Genomic DNA, 13,777 nt, shown 5'->3' with positions numbered 1-13,777 from the left:
GAACTGCCAAGGGACTGTATGGCTCACAGCCTGGGGAGTGCTCCACAGGCTTAGAGGAGTGTTCTGGACTGTGCTCTGGCCTTCTCTGTGGACCCACCATATTGTTCAGGTCGGCATGGCTCATGCTGGTAGGAATTGCCGAAGAGGCAGAGGCCAGAGGGTCATGAGTTTGAGGCCAGCTTGGTTACACCTGTGTGGAGACAGTAGATCCTAGTGCCTGGTGGGATCTTAACCCCATCCCTGGAAGGAGCACTGTGGAAAGAGTTCGGGTTTGCACCCAACAGACACTTTGAAGCCCATGCAGGAGCAGTTGTTTCTTCCCCCAAGTACCCTCAGAGGCCAGCAAGAGGTGTAGAGTTTAAAAAGAGCTTGCTTTGTCTAGTTTTTTTCCCCAGTTGTTTTATAGTTTTCTATTTTTCTTTTAAAACAGATCTTTCTGTATAGCCCATGCCAACCTAGGACTTGGAATCCTCCTGCTCAGCTCTGTTTCTGACACATAGGTTATCTGTAAATGCTGCTCTTGGTGTCTGTAGCTTCCTCTGGGGGATGACTTCTGGAGTAGATTTGGGGAATATATTTGAACAGATTATGCTGGCTGGATGGTTCTTTACAAAGGATTGCATGAAGACAGGTTCCAGCCTGGAGAAGCTGGCTTGAATGTTAGTGGTCTGGGGGTGCAGGCTGGTGATTGACCTTTGTGTAGTCTCAGCCCTTCGCTGTCATGGAGTCTAAGGTCTGGGTAGTTAGAAGTTCCGGGCTGCCTGTGCCCTTCTCCGGCTCCTAGGGGATTATTCTTGTGTTCTAGCCAGTCTGTTCATTTCCCTAACAGCACTCATGCCAAGGTTTGTCGGCTGGCCATTACTTGCTGAATTACGGCTCCGTGCTTGCCTACCCTGAAGTCATACTATTACTCTTGGACTCATTACTTAGCAGGACAGCTTCTTTGAGGAGAAAAGAACCGTTGCCTTTTATAATTAGTCATTTACATTTCCTTTTCCTTGGGGAAGAATGATTCAATCTGAGAACTGGTTGGTGGCCCTGGCCGAATAGGAATGGGAGGGAAAGTAGCTCTGTTTTCCTGGAACTTGCTAGTGAGAAGGCCACCAGAGAAGGCTGGTGCCTGCCGTGGACTTTGTCCTGGCATGGGAGGTGACCTTCAAGTAGAGCTGTGCTGACCCTCAGGAATGAGCTCAGACAGCTGGGACTTCAAACTGTCTGTGTCCCAGGGTCTGATTCCTGCTTACTTAGTTCAAAGGAAGGAGAACAAGGGAGGACCACTGTGCTGGGACAGGAGGCTCTGACCTGGCCTTTGTGGAGCGTGAGCAGAACAGCCTGTAGGAAACCCTACTGACTTTGATGGAATGCATGCCAGCTCACAGACGGGAAACATGGACCTCACTTGGATACCTGCTGAGGTTGGCTCTTTCCTGAAGAGTCAGAAATGTGATTTGAGTGAGAGTCTTGGTCAGTAAACTGGAGGTGTATTAAATGGACAGCATTATTCTGTAATTTGGCTCCTAAGATTCGTTAAGAATGAACAGTAAGCAAGTCACTAATGAAATAAAAAATAATAATTTAAAATGACATTGAAAAAACATAAAAATCCACATTCTTGCCTGCACAAGGGGTATTCCTTTACGTCACCAGGCTCGCCATGGCCTGAATGTGCCAGTCAGCGGACCTCCTGCTGAGAGAAGCCAGGGTGTTGCCATGCTGGCCGCTCTGAAGTGTGTGTGGCTACTCAGCACATGCCTTCTTGCCCACATTCACTTCTCTTGAGTCCTTACTAGGAGTGGCTGCGTCTCAGTGTGGAAGGAGGGCTAGGTGTTTTAGAAAGCCAAACCTCTCTTCACAAGACTGACCCTACTCCACGGGGTTCACAGAATTAGGTGCAGCACGCCTGGTGCTCGCCAGCTGTGCTTGTTCATCCCACCCATCTAACTTGCAGTGCTATTTCTTCCACGGTGTACTTCTCCGTGCCCTTCACTCACGTTTCATAGCAGCAGTCCTTTGTCAAGACGTGTATCTGGAGAGCACTCTCTCCCTACCATGGCATATCAGCTTTTTTCCAGACAGTGCCTTCTAATGAACAGAAATCTCTTAGTTTTGATAGAATCATGTTGGGGTGTGTATTATTTTCTGTGTCATGACCTAAAAATCCTTCGACAACTCACAGGATGCCTTATGTCTCTTCTAGAGGCCATAAATGTAATAGTTTCTTTTTCCGTTGCTGTGATAAAATGTCCCAACAAGAACAACATGAAGGAGGAAGGGTTTATTTTAGTTTGCAGTTGACCATGGTGGGGACATCCTGGCTGCAGGAGCATGAGCTGGCAGGTCACATCATATTCACAGTTAGAAAGCAGAGAGTGATGCATTCACACTCAACTCGCTTTGTCTATTTTATATAGACAAGATCTCCTGCCCAGGGCTTGGGTTCGCCCACAGTTACGGTGGATCCTTATATAGCAACATCATTAATACCTCACAGAGATTGTCAGAAGCCAACCTTTACTTAAATAGTCTCTCCCAGGTGTCCAGAGGACCAACTTAAAGCTGATCCTAGATTCTGCCGAGTTAACCAACCCTAACCATCACACCTCATTGTCCAACCCTAATCGTCACACATCATTGTTTCCTTGTGTGTCTGCAGCCTGGCTCTTGCAGATGCTGTGAGGGGAGGAGGGGGCTGGTTGTTTCTGGGTAGGCTGTGTAGTGACTGCAGCACCATTGGTTGAGAACAGTTTTGTTTTTCTTCGGCATTAGATTGTTTCAGCCTGTCTTCTGAATTTTAACTCCATAAGGGTCTGTTTCTGGATTTGGTTCTTGTCTATTGCCAGACTTCTGGGCCTTCATTATGTAACTTTTCCTTTTGTAAATACTGAAGCATTTCTTCAACTTTGCTCTTTAAAGAAATTATCTTGAAGCTGTTTGGTTCTTTGCATATAGTCTATTGTTAATCTGCTATTTTCTTAAAAACAACAAATCTGATGGGATTTTCAGTGGGACAGTCGTGAAGCTATTAGGTGTGTTTTCTTAAAGTTGATATATGCAACATAGACTTCATGAACATGGTATAGTTTTTAAATTTAGACTTTATCAATATTTTGTGGTTTTCATTGTGTGGGTTTTTGTTGTTCATATGTTAAGATTATTTCTGATTGGGGGCTTGGTTTTTCTTTTCTTTTCTTCCCTTCCCCCATAGGGTTTCTCTGTGTTACAGTACGAACTGTCCAGGAACTCACTTTGTAGATCAGGCTGCCCTTGAACTTACAGAGATCTGCCTGCCTGCTCTTCCCTTCTGCTGGGATTAAAGGCATGCTCACCACTGCCCAGCTTAATTGGGGGTTTTCAATACTTTATATAGTATATCTCTCTTGGTATTTTCTACTGTATGTATGATAACAGCTGGTTTTATAGCTGATAAAGATTATTGTTCATTCTTTCTGTACATCAAATTGCTATCTTTTGCTGTTTATGTTCATAGTAATGTGAGCCAGGGTTTCAGTCAGGGTAGGATGTGAACTGTTTATCTGCTTACCAAGCTAAGAGAATGTTAAGTCCGGTCACTAGTGAGTGCCAGAGCCTTAATCATTCATCCCAGAGTTTGGCTGTCAGGTATTCTTTATTCCGTGCTTCTAGTTTGGGGAGCTGCTTCACAGAGAGCAGCAATAGCTAGGAGGAGAGACAGTTAGAACAGCAGGCACAGCATGTATATATATATATGGATGCACACACACGTATATGTATACACACACACACACAAACATCATTTTTCCTCTCTCCTCTTTCTTAGCCTCCTCACATGTTACTCCATCACTCCTTTTCAAATTTATGACCTTTTGTTTTTTATTTATTATTATTGATGTGTGTGTGACCACATAGGATTTCCCTCATCCACACTGGCAAGTCACCTAATGTTGTCATTGTTTGGATCTTGTTAGGATTTTGAGGGTAACTTCAGTGTCATGTAGAAGGCACAGTCTTGTGTAAGTCTTTGCTGGTCCTCTGGCTCTTGTAGTCTTTGAACACCATCTTCAGCCCTGTTCCCTGAGCCTTCGGTGTAGAGTTGTGCTGTAGATGTATTGCTGGGACTGGGCTCGCCATAGTCAGTTGTTTTGGACATTATAGCTGGTTGTAGCCTTTTGTAATTGTTTCTGTTTGCTGAGAAAAGAAGCATCTTTGTATATGTCAGGCTCTGGCAGACCTCTAAAGAGACAGCTATATCAGGATGATACCCAGGTGGAACAGTCTCCAGACAGCCCCTCCTTCAGTTTCTTCCCATACTTTGTCTCCATATTTGCTCCCATGAGTATTTTCTTACTCATTCTAAGAAGGACCGAAGCACCCACACTTTGGTCTTCCTTCATCATGAGCTTCATGTGGTCTGTGAGTTGTATCTTGGGTATTTCGAGCTTTTGGGCTAATATCCAATTATCAGTGAGTATATACCATGTGTGTTCTTTTGTGATTTGGTTATCTCACTCAGGATGATATTTTCTAGTTTTTAGTCATTGCCTAAGAATTTCATGAATTCATTGTTTTTAATAGCTGAGTAATGCTCCATTGTGTCAATGTACCACATTTTCTGTATCCATTCCTCTGTTGAAGGACATCTAGATTCTTTCCAGCTTCTACCCATTGAACTGATCATGAGGTTCCCAATGGAGGAGTTAGAGAAAAGACTGGAGGAGCTGAAAGGGTTTGCAGCCCCATGGGGAGAGCAACAATACCAACCAACGAGAGCTCCCAGGATCTAAACTACCAGCCTAGGAGCACATAGGGAGGGACCCATGGCTCCAGCTGTATATGTAGGGGAGGATGGCTTTCTCAGGTATAGGTGGGAAAGGAGATCCTTGGTCCCATGAAGGCTGGACACCCAGTGTGGGGGAATTTGAGGGCGGGGAGGTGGGAGTAAGTGGGTAGGTGAGGGCACATCCTTATAGAAGCAGGAGGAGGGGGGATGGTATAGGGAGTTTTTGGGTGGGGGGAAAATGGGGAAAGGGGATTACACCTCAAGTGTAAATAAAATATCCAGGAAATAAAAAAAAATACAGACAAATGAAAACAAAACAAAGCAACCAAACAAAAAAGAAGCATCTTTGATGAGGGCGAGAGCTGCTCTTCTCTGAAGTTCTGGAAGTCCAGGTTCACATTCCAAGCAGAATATGTGTTCCTCTTTGTGGGAGAGGTTTGTGTCATTGCCAGGTCACACTGCTGGATGTGCTGTTCCGGGCTGCTGTCCTCCTGGTGCTGTCTTTCTTCCCTGGGTTGTTGAGGACTTTGAGACTTCCAGCTGTAGTTGTTGTATCTCGTTCTTTGGCCAGACTTCACCATATAACCTGAGTCTTAGTGTTAGCTATGCATTCGAGGGCCACTGTGCTGTTTTGGCAGATAGATATGTTACAGATGGTCTCCTGTTATGATGTGGCTTGCTTCTTGTAAAGGTCTCATCATGAGTCCTTTCTTGTCTGATGGCACTGAACATTGTAACCCTTGTATCTCCTTTATTGGGGCCTTTTCTCTCCTCTCTCTCTGGATTGCTGGATTTATTGAAAGTGCTTGTCTTTTTGTCTAAATTTCATTTCCTTTCCTTTCCTTTCCTTTCCTTTCCTTTCCTTTCCTTTCCTTTTCTCTCTTTTCTCTTTTCTTCTTCCTCTTCCTCCTTCTCTTTTTTTGTAAGGCAGGGTTTCACTACATAGCTCTGACTGCTCTAGAACTCTCTCTGTAGACCAAACTGGCCTTGAACTCAGAGATCTACCTGCTTCTGCTTCCCAAGTGCAGGGATTAAAGGTGTGTGCCCCCACTGCCTGACATCTAGTAATTGCTTTCTTTTCAAACTTCCTTTTAGTGGCTGTTTTAGAGCAGCTTCAGATTAAAACATAACCCTGGAGCATTCCCATGTAATCTCCTCTCCCCGCCCCCAGCCACACTTCTCCTGTTCTGAAGAACGCTTGCATTAAGGTAACACGTTTGTGACTGACAGGGCAATGGCAATGAGTCATGACCAACTGAAACTCAGTTTAATTAATGTTGTAAACTATGGGTTTGGCAGATGCCTAACAACATGTGCTATCCATTAGTCCTTAGTAGACATCCGCGTGCCACCTGTTCATCCACTTCGCCTTCCATGGAACCTGGTCCCCATGGTTTTGTCTTTGCCCGAATGCCACATGGTTGGCAAGGTGGCCTTTCCAGCCTGGCTTTGCTCATGCTGCTACTATCCTGCGGTGGCTCTGCTCTGACCACTCTGCACTGTCTTATTGGACCCTGCCCAGTGTTGTCACTCCGTGCTGCTGTTTGCCCTGTGTCTGAAAATGAGCCTGGGGCATGTTTCTACAGTGGCTCACTGAAGAAGGCTGTTGCCCTGCTGTGTCTGGCAGGACCCCTCAGTGTTAGACACTGTCCTGTGATCAGCAAGCTGGGGGCAGGGAGGTTGGGAATGTACTTGGGGTAGTGCTGTGGTAGAATCCATAAGATGCACTTGCTCACCATGTGCCCTTGTGAGGGGTCATGCTGCCTCTTCATAGGTGAGAAGCAGGGGGAAGTTGAGCTAGCAGATGGAAAACAAGGAGTTAGGCAAGGCGCCATGTGTTTTCAGCGGCTGGTCTGTGCTGACTGCACTCTGAGAGACTTGCCACAAGCCTGTCCTTGTCCTCGTCCTTCCCGCCTCTTCTCAGAGGCTGTAATGGAGACATTCAGGGTATCGCTTTAACCAGTGCTTCTAAGCTTGGAGGGACAGCTAATGTGATGGATGACAGAATCACGATTCAGAATGAGTTCAGCTGCCTAGAATACCAGCCCAGAACCAATCAAGTGAGCACACTAATAGGAATAAATGTAAAATCCTGCATTCAAGTTCAAAAACCCAGTCAGACCAGGTCAGTGGGAAGCAGTTGGGACAGTTTGGGTTGACTGCGTCCTCGGTGGGAAGCTCTGTCATCATTTTGTCTCCATTATGGCTCTTGTCTTGTAGTTGATAGCCCTCATCCTCTGTGGTCCCACTCTGTTATTTCTACACGGCCCAATCAGGATGTTTCCACAATTCGAGTCTTGTAGCCATGACAGTGGACAGCTACCCTTTCCCCTGGCTGACATCACTGGGCAGCTGTGCTTCTCTCTCACCTCCTGCCTGTAACTCCTTCAGAACGGCCTCCTCCCAGCTCTTGCCTTGCCCCACACTTCCTTTTTTCTGAGTATGCCACACTCCCTAGGGACTCTGGGGCCCCTCTGTGCCCTGCTCCCACTGATAGCTTGACTTAGAACCTTGTCTCATGCCGCCTAGGTCTCACATCCTCGCAGTGGTGCTCCCAGCCAGGCCTTAGACTATACCCTAGGGCCAGCACCCACTGTGTTCTTCCCTTTCGTGCTGTGTCATGTCTACGTGGTTTGTTCCTAGATTGGCACAGCAGGTAATTTCTAAGTGTGGCATTTCCCATATCAGCTCCTTGTGTGTGTGTGTGTGTGTGTGTGTGTGTGTGTGTGTCTGTGTGTCTGTGTGTGTGTGTGACTGTTGAGTGATAATTAATTTAACAGAGTGCCCCTAAAAGGGAGCCCTGGCCTGGTCGGTCTTTGTTAGTGTAGGCTGGCAGTTAGCAGGACACACATCAGCCTGTCCCTTCTCGGTGTCATCTCTTACCAGCACAGCTCTGCAGCCCTCAGCTCTAGTGGCTGCCATCTTGGAGTACTCTGTGTAGACTTTAGAACTGCCACCAGAGCTCTATGGAGTCTGGACTTGACAGATTTCAAGCCATAGACCCAGTGTAGACATAGACATAGGGCTGTCCCCAGCTGGACTTCCCTGACCTCCATTAAGATGGGCTTTTCTCTCCCATCCAGTGTTGGACCTGTCAGAATGCTGCTGTTTTTGTTTCCTGCCTTTGGCCGGAATGCCAAGGCCTTCTCTTCAGCCTTGAAGGTCCTTTCAAAGTAGGACCCACTCCCTCATCCCCTTTTTTACTTTTATAGAATGGTATCATTCTTGCCTCAATGTTTAGACTCTGAAAAAATCAGATTCCCTTACTGAGCTTTGAACAAACTGAGAAATAAAATAAAACAGTGGCAGATGGAAGCAAAGGAGAACTGTCATTCTTGCTGCACAGTGGGCTTGAAATGTTTTCTAGTGTAGAAGCCAAATAACTGGCTAAATCCACACTGTCTCCAGCCAGTGTTGATAGGCCGGGGCCGGGCAAGAAGTAGAGCCCACAGGGCCTTTGTCCTCCCATAGAGCAGCAATTAGTCTCCTGGATGGGGGTGGAGTTCTCACCATGGAAAGCATACCTCAGGAGGGTGGAGGTTAGGAGATTCACTTCTAATTTCTTCAGCTGTAATTGGGGTAGCCAGTACAGCCCTAGTCAGCCGTGCAGGGAGGCTTGTCAGCCTCAGTGAAGTTTGTCAGACTAGAACATAGTAAGTGGTTAGTAAGGCCTTCCTGACCCAGAGGTTATAAACCACCCTTAGCTCGTCTCGAATCTCTGTCTGGTTGGGACTGTTTATAAATTCCTCCATGCAAACGTGCACCTACTGACTGGAGCAGTAACCTTCTGCTAACCTCCTAGGAGAAATCAATTCTCTCAAGTTATAGTTGGCAAGCTCAGGTCCAAAGACGATGACTGTCTGAAGAGCTGTAGGCTAGAACCAAATTTTCTATGGCTTTTAAGGTCAGATGTGTTCGAACTCAGTTAGTCCTGCTTCTGGCTTCTGCTCCATCTCAGCTAGTAGGATGCTTGGTCCTCTGGGATGAGTACAGCTCCTCGGAGCCTGAAGTTCTGAGCATGAGACTGAGCCCAGTAGTTGTTCCTTCTGAAAGCTGACTTCTCTGAGAGTGTATAAGCCTGTCAGAGATCTGGCCTTCCAAATCTGGGTAGGAGGCCATCCCAGGGGCTCTGGGCAGTTCCCACCATGTTCTTAGATCCTGTCTTTTTTGCTGCCCTAGGTCTCTGGAAGGCCTGGCCTGGCCTGGCCTGGCCCTTGTAGGCATGGCTCTTCTTGGCCTAACCCTTGCATATGAGTAAGCAGCAAGTCTAGAGGCCCTCACTGCAGTTTTGTCTGGGAGAGATGTCCCAGCATACTTTGCTCTTCCTGCTGCAGATAGACACCTATATAGCGTGTAGGCTTTGTTAGTACTGAGGCACAGTGGCACCTTGGCGTTGAGGACTTCTGCTAGCCAGCATTTGTCCTTAATCCTTTTCTGTCTTCCTGGAAGGTTCCTCCTTCAGGATCAGGTGCTGAGGTTCCCTGAGTGCTGTTGGCATGTTCTGAAGGGGATCAAGGGCTGATGCTTCTGACTCTGCTCTGTTGCCTGCTGACTGCGGACACTTGCTGCCCTTGTGTGCAGGTCGCCTGGTGCTCCACCATCTGTGAAGCTGCAGATCCTGCTCCCTGTGGGCTGAGAGGGAGTGGGCATTCCCTGCCCTTTCACCACTGCTCCATGCTACTTCTGAGTGCTCTCTTAGGTTTGAGGGCGGCCATTTGCCCTGCCCATGTTTCATCTGAAAGTCTTTCCCTCCACTGCTGGCTTCTGTTCTGAGGCTCAGAACAGTCCAAGAGGCTGGGTGCTGATTCTTATCCCACAGATGACAAAACTCATACCCAGAGAGACCATATACTGTAGATGTCATGCAGCTCCTAAGTATAGCTATAATTCCATTCCAGGTCCCTCTCACAAAAGCTTCCTCCCCAAATCTGCTGTTCCACCCCTGCCTCCAGTCTGCATGACCCTCAGTCACTGAGAACAGTCACATGCCACCTCTCATGCTGTGACTGCATTCTTAGCACCTGAGTGCTGCACTGTCAGCACATTTGCCGTTCCTCACTGGCTTCCTGGTGGGCCGGGTGCTGACTGTCCAGGTGCCCAGCGAGGTGGTCATTCCAGCCGGTGGTTCTGCTCAATGAGCCAGACACATGGGTGCTGGTTTGTTCAATTTAAATGTAAATATCCAACATTAACAAATAGAAATGTTCCCTGAAGCGTTCCTGGGAGCTGAGAGTGGGACCTGTCGGTGCTGTGCTCCGTTGATGCTATGCACAGTGTGGCCCTGTACTTGTTTCTTGTGAGGCAGCCTAGCAGTGTGTGATTGCTTTGTTTATAAAATGGTTTTGCATTATAAACTTTTTCACTACTTTTTTCTCTTGGAGTGTCTGGGTTCCTGGAAGGGGTGGCGCTCATGTGTGGTATGTCTTTATGTGTGGTCACCCATGTGTATGTTTACAGTGGTACCTGTGGGCCTGGAGTTGATGTCACTTGCCTTCCTCAGTCGCACTCCACTTTATTTGGAGGTACGGTCTCTTGGTTGAGCCCAGAGCTCACCAGTTGTGGCTAGTCTAGCTAGCTAGCTTGATCTGGATGTCCTGTCTCCCTCTCCCTAGTGCTGGGATTACAGGTGGTCTCCACAGCTGCTTGACTTTTATGTGGGTTCTGGGTACCTGAATTTAAGGTCTCAAAGTTGCTTTATTTTATGTGCATTTAATATATGTTATTTTTTCCTCCTTAGGACAACTACACCTTTGCCCAACCTGGGATTCAGATGAAGGTAAAGATGCTGGAAGAGCTTGTGAGCCGGATTGATGGTAAGTCAGGGTCCAGCACAGCCCTCCCTGACGCCCTGCCAGACACCACCATCCTGCTCTCAGCTGGCCGGTGCTACCTCGGTCGGCTAGCCCTCAGCTAAGTGGATCCTTAGCAGGAGAAGGTGCTGTTCTGCCCATCCATTCTGTGCTCCAGTCAGGACTCAGTGGGAAAGGAGAAGCAGTGCTCTTGGCAGCCAGCCTCCCTCCTGGGTCAGCTGCAGCTTCTCATCTGGGCGGCAGGGTGGTTGCTGATGGCTGTCCTTTGCCTTGCCTCCCCTGCCTGGGTGTATCATTTGCTATCAAGGAGGATGGAATAATTTCTCCATGGAATCCAATTAATTACCAAGTCCAGAAAGAACATCTTCAATATTATAGAAAAATTATAGTGTGTGCTCGGGCAATTTTAGATTATGCTTTCATGTTTAAGTGAGGCCTTTGAAATACTTTTTACCTTAGTCCTTAAAATAATTCCCCCTGCGATGTGCTGAATGTCATATTGCAATAGCAGAGTTTAATTAAATGAAACTTGCGAGATAATGCTTGCCCATTCCAGGCAGAGCCTCCTGATAGTTTGTTAAATTAATGAGCAGAGCATTAACAAAGTGACGCCAAGCAGAACCAGACCTGTGTATATATGTGACAGCAGCCTGTCAGCTGTGAGCTGTAGAAGATACTCTCTGGTTCCCAGAGTCCCGACTGAGTCGGACAAATCACCTGACTGAGGGTGCAGAGAACTCTGTTGAGATGTAGTCCTGGCTGCGTGCCTTCTGTGTGTGCAGGCTCCTTCCCAGCCCTCCCCTGGCTGCTCCCATGGCAGGAGAAAATTGTCATAGCCCTCTTCATAGGAAGACACTTGGTTTGGGAAATGACTGAGTGACATTATAAACCAGAGCCAAAAACCTCGAAACTGTACTGCGTTCCTTGATTGAGTCTGGGAGTCAGCTCTGTATCTGATGGTTATTACCTCATTTCCATATTATGAAGTCCCACGCACTTCCAGGGATGCTTTATTGGATTCAGTGTGTTTAGCTGCTTTTCAACCTCCCTCTGAAGTGCTGCTCTTTCTCCCGTCAGTGCACCCTGTGCGTGTATTCCGCGCTCACGGTGCGCTCTTGCTTGGCTCCGGTTGAAGTTTTTTCCTACTAGCGATTTCACAAGTGTCCATGGCCTCATTTAGTTCTTTGAAATACTATTTGCAGGAGCTGTGCGTTACACAGATGTAGCAGGTTCTTCTTTCCATCCTGTGTCCCTTAGAAGGCCTATTTTATATTTTCTATGAGCCTTAAGTTGTGGCCAGAGCTGGCTTGCTCCAGCGCTGCAGTTGGGGAAATGCTTGAATTGATTTCTTCTTGTGCTGTGGTTCAGAAGGAGGCACACTGCAGATTTACACTGTGATTGTTCTGAAGAGCAGCAGCGACTACTGCAGAGCTGCCTGTGTCTGTGCTCTGGGTAAAGCCTCTTTATCTCTATGCAAGGATCAGCTCTTCACAGCACAGGATGGACTCCAGTGTCCCAGGGCAGGCTGTGCAACTAGCTTGCTCGTGTTCTCGTCACAAAAGCTCTGAAAATCAGTGTAGCTGCCTCATCGTGAGGATGCTGGACTATGCAAGCAGGAAATGCCTAGTCCTTGGGGCCTCCAGCCCTGGCTGGCAGCCTTCTCCTTCCTCTGCCCCCACCAGTATTTGGAGAAGCTTCAGGGCTGCAGCTCCGGTGGCTTCACCTCTAGTGCACTCACTGTGAACCTTTCATCAATGTCAGGATATACTGTATAGGAGACAAACCCTAACCTGTTGCCCGATTTCTGCAGTTCTAGGGAATAGAAGGACTGCATTTGTTTCAGAAAGCATTAACTTGGGAGGGGAATTAGGTTGTGGCCCTGCTGATGAGGGGTTTTATGTTCCAAGTGGGCAGTGTAAAAAAGGGCAATTGTAGAGCAGAGAAGGGAGCTTAGGGTTGGGCACAGAGGTCAGAAGAGAGGCAGAATCTGAGAGGGGAGAGGCCCTGAAGGGGGGTGACTATCGAAGGTGGGTGCCATCCCTTTTTCCTTGTTGGAAGGAATAGTTAAAGAATTTTCCAGAGACACTTTTAAGAAATTTCTCATGTTGCGTAATGCCTCCCGAGCACGACTGAACCTCTTAACAAAGGGGCCATGTGGACATGAAGGTGCATAGGTGAAGGAAGGTCATGTCTTCTTTGGAGGCAGAGGAGGAAGAAGGCAGAAGCCTTTGAAATGCCACTGTCTGGGGAAGCAAAGACTGTCTCTGGAGTGGGCAGATGGCCGATGAGACATTGTGGAAACCTGTTGGCACCTTGAGCAGGTAGAGAGCGAGGGCTTTCACTGTAGCAGGTTCCTACTGAAGACAACTCACCAGGCACATAGGATGCTTCCAGAGCTGCCAGAGACAGAGAAAGGAACAAAAGAAAGAAAAGAAAACCAGTGTCTTTTGAGAGACGGGATACTGTACTGCCAGAGATCCAAGGGTTATTGGACCTTTGTATCAGGCCCTGGTGAGATCAGCCAGCACCAAAGACACTGCCCTCTGGTGGACATGCCCACTTCCAGAACAAGTGGTCCCAGGGTGTTACACGCTGGCAACCTTGTGAGGTGTGTGATTGTGTGTTGGAGGGCAGGGAGGGTCACAGAGCCCTCACATCACCCAGCACAGCTTCTGGTAATGTTGGCACCTGTGTATTTGGAGATTCTGTTCTGGTGTTCTTTCTTCACAAGACTTATGACCTAGAAAACAATATCTTTTGTAGAGGAAAACTTCAAAACATATATTCTCACTATATTCTATTTTCAACTGAAGTGTCCTGTACACAGTCAGAGCGGATCCATGGACAAGGCTTCTGTAGCTGAAGTAAGGAGATAAAAGCCAAGTCCATTAAGTGGGAGAGCTTTGCTGATCTGTAACACACACACACACACACACACACACACACACACACACACACACACAGAGCAAAACCATTATCCTTACTGTGAAAGAAGGAGAAAAAGAATGGTGACTATATCTTCAGAGAATAGAAGACTACTCAGTTTTGCAGAAGAAATTTGAAGAATGATCAGCCATGCAAACGTGCTGACTTGGGTTTGATCCCAAGTGGAAGGAGAGAGCAAGGTCCATGGATGTGCTCTTTGACTCCTACAAACATCGCATTCTCTCTCTCTCTCTCTCTCTCTCTCTCTCTCTCTCTCTCTCTCTCT

General features: G+C 47.3%; 1 protein-coding gene across 1 annotated transcript in view; it reads left to right on the top strand.

Annotated features, from left to right (window-relative positions):
• Tbc1d22a (TBC1 domain family member 22A) overlaps positions 1–13,777 on the top strand; it is a 273,067-nt gene that overhangs the window by 132,601 nt on the left and 126,689 nt on the right. Inside the window, exon 10 of the mRNA XM_028753701.1 lies at positions 10,494–10,569. Coding sequence (XP_028609534.1) covers positions 10,494–10,569 — 76 coding nt within the window. The remainder of the gene's footprint in view (positions 1–10,493; positions 10,570–13,777) is intronic.

The sequence above is a fragment of the Grammomys surdaster genome, unplaced genomic scaffold (genome assembly GCF_004785775.1).
Source record: "Grammomys surdaster isolate TR1022 unplaced genomic scaffold, NIH_TR_1.0 125953, whole genome shotgun sequence".
NCBI classification, from domain to species: domain Eukaryota; kingdom Metazoa; phylum Chordata; class Mammalia; order Rodentia; family Muridae; genus Grammomys; species Grammomys surdaster.
Note: the sequence above shows the minus strand (reverse complement) of the source record. Positions and strands in the feature narration are given on the sequence as shown.